This window comes from Castanea sativa, chromosome 11, assembly GCF_040712315.1.
Source record: "Castanea sativa cultivar Marrone di Chiusa Pesio chromosome 11, ASM4071231v1".
Classification (NCBI taxonomy): Eukaryota; Viridiplantae; Streptophyta; class Magnoliopsida; order Fagales; family Fagaceae; genus Castanea; species Castanea sativa.
This window is the reverse complement of record NC_134023.1, coordinates 21,379,501-21,388,609: the sequence shown is the minus strand read 5'-3', so window position 1 is coordinate 21,388,609 and position 9,109 is coordinate 21,379,501. Positions and strand designations below refer to the sequence as shown.

At 34.1% G+C, this 9,109-nt stretch overlaps 1 protein-coding gene across 1 annotated transcript; it reads right to left on the bottom strand.

Annotated features, from left to right (window-relative positions):
• Positions 1 to 2,990: 2,990 nt before the first annotated feature.
• LOC142617421 (acetyl-CoA acetyltransferase 2) lies at positions 2,991 to 8,126 on the bottom strand. Its single transcript, XM_075790294.1, has 15 exons — positions 7,948 to 8,126; positions 6,898 to 6,969; positions 6,462 to 6,560; positions 6,186 to 6,359; positions 5,959 to 6,064; positions 5,744 to 5,882; positions 5,577 to 5,654; positions 5,432 to 5,497; positions 5,106 to 5,191; positions 4,408 to 4,507; positions 4,138 to 4,248; positions 4,020 to 4,061; positions 3,629 to 3,715; positions 3,353 to 3,459; positions 2,991 to 3,183 (listed from the first exon to the last, which is right to left on the bottom strand). The coding sequence occupies exons 2-14, from the start codon at positions 6,947 to 6,949 to the stop codon at positions 3,370 to 3,372; spliced, it is 1,230 nt and encodes a 409-aa protein (XP_075646409.1). The 5' UTR covers positions 6,950 to 6,969; positions 7,948 to 8,126; the 3' UTR covers positions 2,991 to 3,183; positions 3,353 to 3,369.
• Between the last annotated feature and the right edge of the window lie 983 nt (positions 8,127 to 9,109).

Genomic DNA, 9,109 nt, shown 5'->3' with positions numbered 1-9,109 from the left:
GAAGTGAAAAAGCTCGAAATATCAAGAAGAAGACTAGAGATTGCTAAACCGTGCCTAGGACAATGACTAGCGAAAGGAACATTGACTGGTTTGAGTAAGATTTGTAGAAGCTTCCTAATGAAGCCACTGAATGGCCCTTTTGAACAGTGTTCTAACAGCTTGTTACCTACCCAGTTCAACCTCAAAAAGAGGAGAAGGGAGAGATGTGACAAGTATCTCACTTAAAGGATCATCCGCACTACAAACAAATGGCTACGATGGAGACATTGGAGCTACAAATAGGGAAAGATCCCACATGTTGTGGGATCAAGAATTGGGAAGCAAGCGCGCGCAAGAGAGAGAGAGAGAGAGATAATTGTAAACACTTGAGAAATTTCGTCCTAGATTCACATTGTTGTGATATTGCTTCTAGGCTATCCCAAGGGAAATTAATGAAAAATATTGCAATATAGATTGTCCTAAATCCATCTTAATCCCAAAGTCTTTTTTCTTTATTTAATTCTCTTTTTATTGCTTAATTGCTAGCCCAAAGATTCCCTTTTTACAAATTACTTTTTTCATATAGAGGCCCAACCCATAAAAAGGCTGCTTGGTTTTTTAACCCATACAAACCTTTTGTGTATGAGACAACTATACGTAGAAAGGGAAAAAATTTCAAATTAATAATAAGAGGATGGGGTGAGAAGAGCCAAAAATAAAGAAAGATAAAGAGATAGAGGAAGAGTGATATTAAAGTACATAGTAGTAGAGAGATGAAAAGGTAAAAAGGGAAGGGAGGAAGTTGATGAAAGAGTAACAATAAATTGAGAAATTAAGGATGTATTTGGATACCGCTTATTTACTAAAAATTGAAAACTTATTGCTAAAAATACTGTAGAAAAATAATTTTTAAATATGTAAATAGTGTTGCGGGACCCAAATTTATATTGAAATCTGTGTTTTGATGACTTTTGTGGGTCCATGAACAGTACCCATGGGACTCACAAACAAAATGCAAAACACAAGGATTGGACAAAACTCTCAATCCAAACACACGCTAATAAGAAGAAAAATAGTTAAAAATAAGAGAGAATGAGTTAGAAATAGGTAAATAATTTGGTCATTGATGTGTCTCAACAAAAGGGTAATAAAAATAAATGTTATATATATATATATATATATATATATATTTTACAGTCATCAAACCCAGTTGAGGTAAAAATTACATATGAAAGCATAAACATAAGTTCAAGTGTTTGATAATGCATGGAGAATGCGTGATGCGCCCCCCAAAAAAAAAAAAAAATATATATATATATATATATATATATATATATATATATATTTACAGTCATCAAACCCAGTTGAGGTAAAAATTACATATGAAAGCATAAACATAAGTTCAAGTGTTTGATAATGCATAGAGAATGCGTAATGCGCCCCCAAAAACTCTACCTAACGATTGTTACCTCATATTGAGTATCTCTTACAAATCATATACTTAATTGCAAATATATTACAATACTTGTTTCAATTTTAGTGGTGTGTGCCTACATTTGTATATACCTCTATATGCAACGTATGTTATCAAGTGTTGGAAACAAAATTTCATCATTATGAGTATAATGTAATCTTTGTTACCCAAACTTCAAAAAATTTCAACAAAACAATGTATGTTGTCAAAACTAGATCTCACAAAACAAAATGGAAGATGGCTTTTTAACGGACTATTAATTTAATACATTTGGAGGGAAACTGATGCCACATTTAATATGTAATCAATTATAGAGGATTTTTGAGATCGAAAAGAATGTCAAGTTCCATTATGTTAGATAATTGCATTGCTATTTATTAAGAAACAATTATTTTTGTATTAAATAAGAGATTCGAGATTCAATCCCCGCCTACATAAAAAACCGATTAGTGTCTTGGTCTGATGATAAAGAGCTATCATCAAGAACGGACATCATAAGTTAAAACTCTCTAAAAAATATATTATTTGTGTGTGTGTGTGTGTGTGTTTTTTTTTTTTTGTATTTTTTGATGTTTTGCTAATACTAAATAGATGCTGGTTTGGATATTTTGAAAATTTTCTGTTCATACTTTGGCATCCCCACAATTAAAATTATGGCTTCGTCTCTGGATGAGATGTAGAATAATTTAAATTTTCAAGATTTTTTTTTTTTTTTGAAAAATCAAACAAGAACAATAGTTACAGTAAAAATAATATTTAAATTCTTAAGCTCCCTCCTAGAGACTTAAACCCTGGTCCTTATCCCCTACACCCCACAAGCACTTATACTTGTAAAATGACCATCACACGAATAATGCATGATGGTGACTACAAACTTGTTGAAGCTTAAGTTTGATATAATTTTTAATATTATAAGTTCTATTTTACACTTGCGCAATAAAAATATATGTTATTCTATAAAATCAAATTTTGAATCGCTTGCTTAGAGGGTATAAAACAGTTTCCTTGATGTTAGAATTTTATATGTGATAAATTTTTAATTATTAAAATTGCTCATTGTAGGTTGATAAGAAGGTTAATGCGAAGATGATGTTGCTGAATCTCTAAAATTGCTCTTTGTAGAATGTAGTGAACATCCAACATGGACTGGAATATTAAGCGGGCCCTTAAGAGAACAGCTTGAATCTGGTAGTTTTATTGTCTAATTCTTTTGGGCTGTATCTGCTGAACCGTGGCTGAGAGTTGGAGTTACTACTTTGTTTTGAGTTGTAATGTTGTATGCAGTTACACCTGTGTGTAATGTTAGCTACTTCATGTAAGTTTCTGGATTTTCCACAAAACGAAGATTGGTATGCATCAAAAGATTCAGAACCATATTGTTCTGTTTTTCCCCCCAGGGATAGTACATCCAACACAAAAGATTCAGAACCATATTGTTCTTACCCAACAAATACTTCCCCTTTTCTCCTGTTGGTTAAAGTAGTATATCAAATGAATTCAGTACTGTGGAGAGAGAGAGAGAGAGAGAGAGAGAACAGTATTAGAACGACATTCTTTTGAATGCTAAATACACTGGTTATTTATTACAGAAAAGGCTAAAATTTAAAAGAAAAGGGATAAAAATTGCATAAAATACAACAATTTTGACTCTCTCCCCAGGGTATCTCCTGATTTCATATCTGGCTTGAAGCGCCATAACACAAATGATCATGTAACTCCCGACTTGTAATCTGGCATGAAGCACATAATCAATCATGTAACTTGATAAAGTAAAGATTAAAACCATTTCAAAATAAATGCTCTCATTCACCAGAAAATCAATATGTTATCTTACAAGGTCCACGCAGTTTAGTGAGTGATACATTTGTCATTCCCAACTGTATTATGCATGAGACTTACCTAAAATGAAATAAGGTCTACACGAGCTCTATAACAAGAGCAGATGCACCACCTCCTCCATTGCAAACACCACCAACACCGTATTTCCCATTTTTCTGCTTCAGTACCTACAAGAGCATTATGAAACTATGAATATTAGAAAGCAGAATTACCACAATAAATACCAACAGGTCAGCAAGACCAAACGACAAGGTTGGGGAGAGTACAGCATATTGATGCAAAAGTAGCAATTCAAACAATATTGCAGAACAAAGAAGCAATCTGTCATAGTTATACCCCCAATAGTGTGACCAAGATACGAGCTCCACTGCAACCAAGAGGATGTCCCAAGGATACAGCACCACCATGCACATTAACTTTCTCCTGAAAATCAAAATAAGGAAGGTATTTAATAAGTAATGAAAAAATAAAATAAAATAAAGAAGGGTTGTGTTTTTTGGTTGGGGTTTTGGGGGAAGGGACTTTTATGTTAGTAAAATTCTTGGGAGGGCAACAAGAGAGATGCCATGTAAATGGAAGCTAAATGCAACTAAGAGAATTCAATATCATAAAAGATCATTTGAGTGCTTGAAACAACATGCAACGCTGCACATGCACACACCCGTAAATGCACAATATAGTGATGCACATGTTAGAGAGAGAGAGAGAAGGATGTTTAAAAACTCACGGGATTAAGTCCAAGCAGTTTCTGATTTGCAAGGGCCACAACCTGCACAAATGACATAATATAGTCAGCAACTCATATATTGATAAGTCAATTATGCTAAAGTGTGGCATAAGCTTACAGCAAAGGCTTCATTAATTTCATAAAAATCAATTTGAGAGGCCTCCAAGCCAGCATTTGAAATAGCTTTTGGAATTGCCAGAGCTGGAGCTGTTGTAAAGAATTCTGGAGCCTGCACAGTCAGTTCAAAATTAACATAGCGTATGACAAAGAAAACTTATCGTGGAAAATAATGTCAAGGAAAAAAAACAAGAAAAAAATGGCAATTTTCACTTTTGATATTTGCAGTGGCTCTAAAAGCCAGCTAAAGTAATTAACACTTGTGTATTACCTGAGCAGCATCAGCATACCCACTGATCTTTGCAATCACTTCCAATCCAAGCTTTAGTACTGTCTCTCCACTCACCAAAACTAAAGCAGCAGCACCATCACTGTCAATGAGACAATAACTTTTCAGTAAATGCCTCAGTTCATGTCTTTGGAATACTTTCATAACTAAAAAATGAAGGACAATTCATCCTTCCATGGATAGAAGCTTCTATCCTCATGTCTTTGTAAGGCTCATAAAAAAATTATAAAAAACGACACTTCATACGTGCCCACAGATTGAAAACTTAACCAATGATGAGTCCACTTTTAGCTTATGAAGGTTGAGTACACAAGTTGTATACAAGAGAGATCAGACAAAAAATATTGTGATTGCGCAAGGCTCCAAACATGATGTGAGCAAGATACTATTTTCTTTCACCAAATAATTAAGATGCTTACAGAAAATAATTTCAATCATGGGGTGGTGGGTCAACCTTTAGTAGAGTGATATCAAGTTTTTTCTAGTCAGATTGGTGGTCAACTTCGTATTTTATGCGCATATCTTTTTCTGTGAAAAAGAGTTATTTCAGACTCTTATGGCAAATATTTGTGGCCCAAGAAAGAGTGCTATTAAGAAGAAACATACAGGCCCTGGCTGAGATATATAAGTAGATGAAGATGACAAAGTAGGAAAATAAGACCAGAAACAGATCAATGAACCTTATACTAGAAGCATTGCCAGCAGTGACAGAACCTCCACTCTCCTTGAAACTAGGTCGGAGCTTCCTTAATTTGGCAGCATCAAACTGACAGAGCACAGAAGAAATATGCAAGGATATTAGAGAGAGACAAGGAGGGAGAGAGAGAACTTGAACAGTCAGTTAACCTAGTTATCAAACATGTTTTAACACAAAGTTGATATTAACAAAAAGTTTGCAACTGTGAGAAAGAGAACTGCTATGAAATCTGGAAAAACACTTATCAGGGTGAAACTAAAGGACAACTAAATTATACAACTATTGTTTCATAAGGAAGGATTTTTTTACCCTTCCTAGACCTTCATCCTTGTCAACAGTTGTTGATGGTTTTCCCCTTCCCCCAGAAACTTCAACCTGCATGTATCATATTGATGTTAGTATTTACAACCAACTGGTGGCGTCACATCATTTAACTTATTGATAGATGTCCAACCGGAACAATTTCCCATGCAAAGGCACCACTCTTTTGGGCAGCAATACCGCGCTCAAAGCTCTGAACAGCAAAGTCATCCTGCAGGAATCAAATAGTCACAAATTAAATTCTATTACAGCAGCCTCGATAGAAGTTTATGGAATAAGGAAATGGGTTTCGAAGAACACCTGCTCCTCTCTTGTTACTGTATGTTTATCTGCACATAGTTCAGCACAAGTTCCCATGGCACAATCATTATAGACATCCCACAAACCATCTTTCAGCATTCCATCAACAAGAGAATCATGTCCATAGCGAGATCCCTTCCTGCATTTTGGAATAAAATCAGAAATTTACATTTGAGCTTAATTAAGAGAAAAAGGAAGGGGAAAGGTATATAGACCTTGCTTCTGCGAAGTACTTGGGAGCATTGGACATGCTTTCCATGCCACCAGCCACAACAACGTCATTGATTCCCAACTGGATACTCTGTGCAGCAAGCATTGTTGCTGCAATGACAAAAATGATTAGATAAGTAGATAACACACTTAATAATCATTTCCTATATAAGAAGAAATTTCAATAAAAATAAATAAATAGATAAAAATTTCAAAATGATAGGGTGTCCACCTTTCATCCCTGATGCACAAACTTTGTTAATAGTGGTAGCAACCACTGAATTAGGTATTCCTGCACCCAATGCAGCTTGTCTGGCGGGAGCCTGCCCTAAATTTGCACTGAGAACATTGCCGAAGATTACTTCTTGTACAAGTGATGGATCAATATTTGCTCTTTTAAGAGCCGCTACAAGGAACACGAAAAATCGTTCAAGAAAAGGGCAAAAGAAACCATTCCAAAAGCAGAGATTGCCCATTCAAGAAGCAGAAATAAGGGTTCTGGGCTCACCTTCAATAGCTATAGATCCAAGCTTGGTGGCAGGTAAAGATGAAAGAGAACCTAGAAATCCACCCATTGGTGTACGTGCAACACCAACAATGCAAACATCTGCATAATAAAAATTTTAAAAAATTATAAAAAAAAAAAACCAGCAAGCATCCACTTTTTAATTTCTCCGTTAAGTTCAAAAAGTTTAATATCCATATCATCTCTCAATCCTTCCATGTGAACCTCAGCTCAGAAAGAACATAGAAAAAAATAGGGGATAAAGAAGTAAAAGTAACTAATCACGTAGACATAGAGCACAAAGGCAACACTGTCTTTTCACTTTTAAATAACTTTAGTATGATTGCAATAGCTTCATGGTGCTGGTGTACATCAATGTTACAAACTTAACCAGCAATCCCAGTTCCTGGGGAAAAGAAAGCAGAGCAACACACAATACCTCTAGGCTTAATTGAATCTGAAGATGCTGCTGCTGCTGCTGCTGGAGCCATGGATATTTGCAAATGGAAATCTGCAGATTAACAGAATTATTAGCACATGATATGCTTATGAGACAAAGAATTACATAAGATAGCATACACAAAGTCAAACAATTAAAGCACAAACTTTATGCATGACCACCCAATTCAGAGAAAGCAACAAAAATAAACACATGGGTCTTTTTTTTTTGATAAATAACACATGGGTCTTTTTGCTTTCACCTACCACTGTTTGATTTCAAGGGAAATAAATAAAATAAAAATGTGACAGTAAAATAAAATCAGAAAGTTTTTTTATACATAAAAAAAATAAAAAATAAAAACTCTGCACTTTTTTTCACGGATATTTTTAATATATATGATAAATTATCATATTGAACCTATGGCGTTCACTCTATAAGGATTTCTCCATATCATCTGAGCAAGTCACCAATTGATTTTTGGTGTAGACAAATTCAAACCCAGGTCCTTATTCAACAACAATGAACTTTACTAGTTGAGCTCACTTAAACCCACTTGTTTTCATCGCTTTATGAAGAGTACTAACCTCAAAAAAGCTCCAAATCGGGAACATGAACAGAGTTGAGAAATTAACAAATCATGCACTAAATAAGAGCAAATGAAAATCAAAACCATGAAAAAAAAATCCAACCACTCTTATTTCCTAATTTAATGCCTAAACCGAATTCCTAGTAAGAAGTCCAAAGAAGTACTAACATATAAACTGCATGCATAAGTTGACTTAAAAGTTTTAGAGTTTTCTCTGCAACCAAACACAAAAGTGCGGGAAACACAGATCCACTACAACAACACACACGAATCCATTATCAAAAAAATTAACAACAGATCTAGACACCCAATTCAATCATGAACAAATATAGCAAAATGGGTAAATGGAAAAAATCAAAGAAATGCCGGGAAAATCGACGGGAAAGTGCGGGAAAACATAGAAAAAAAAAAAATTGAAAGAAGAAATTAAGGTTCATGATTTTGTATGAATAAAATCGTACCTGTCTCTTTTGGTGAGCTATATGATCGAGTGAGAGAAAGAGAGAGAAGTGAGAAGTAGTCAGCTGGAAATGGAAGTCTGAGTTGGTGTATATATAGAAGGATAGATCATTGAACGGGACAGGTACAAGGACAAGGACGAGGAGAAATATATGGATTTTACTCAAAACCCCATAAAGACTAGTTTTATTCGCTTTAAATCCCACTCTTTTTAAATTTATTAGTTGGTTCAAATTTATTTTAATCATTTAACTTTGTTTTAGTTTAATTCATTCCAATGCGTTTCTAAAGTGTTAAATTTAGGTCTATTTGATAATGTTGTTCTAATAACGTTGTTTGTATAGGTAAAAATATTGTGAACGTAGCGTCTCTCTTTTTAAAAATATGTATAAATAAAAAAGTGTGTGAAACTGAAAAGTGTTACTTAAACTACCCTACCAAACGGCCTATCAGTTTTCTAAATTTTAGAATTGTTTAAAACTCAGTCCTTTGTTAGACCTCCGTTTCTCTCTATCATTAATTCGCCCCAAAACAAAGCTATCTTGGTCTAATTTTAAATAATAAATTATTAAATTTATTATTATATATTATTTTAGATACGTCATATCCACCCTATTTTAACAATGCTTATACAGTAAATTTAAAGTGGTTGATTGTTATTGACGGTTACTAGTAAGTAAAAAAGTAATTTCAATTGTTGGTTTAAATTAAAACCAATAACAAATTATCATCTATAACTTATTGTGAAAATGTTATGATAGCACTTCTTTTATAAATTTTTTATATAAAAAAAAAAAACCAGAAATTAAAAATGACATCATGTTACCCACTAAGTCTAATGTATTTTTTTTAATATATATAAAATATAAGTTTTACTCTAATTTAATCTAAGTGTATATATGTATGAAGCTCCTTTTAGAGACTTAAACCACATCTCTTGTCCCCATACTCTACAAGCATTTATACTTGTAGAGTGTCTATCGTACCAAGAGTGCAAGGATGGTACTGAGCCTAATGTATACTCTCTAATCCGTTGTTCCTAATAGAGCTCGTTCTCAGTCCATGACCACCCGTCCGCGGTCCCATCGCTTCACCCCTACACCCATTTTCCCTCTCTGCTGGTCAAACTCACCATCCCATTTTAGCCTAAATAGTTTTATATTT

Excerpts from the sequence above, each read along its gene's own strand:
- LOC142617421 (XM_075790294.1), bottom strand. The coding sequence starts at position 6,949 with ATGGCTCCAGCAGCAGCAGCAGCAGCATCTTCAGATTCAATTAAGCCT. Across the intron at positions 6,065-6,185 it reads TTGTGCATCAGGGATGAAAG|CAACAATGCTTGCTGCACAG; the intron begins GTGGACACCCTA and ends TTGTCATTGCAG. Across the intron at positions 5,883-5,958 it reads AAGTACTTCGCAGAAGCAAG|GAAGGGATCTCGCTATGGAC; the intron begins GTCTATATACCT and ends TCCAAAATGCAG.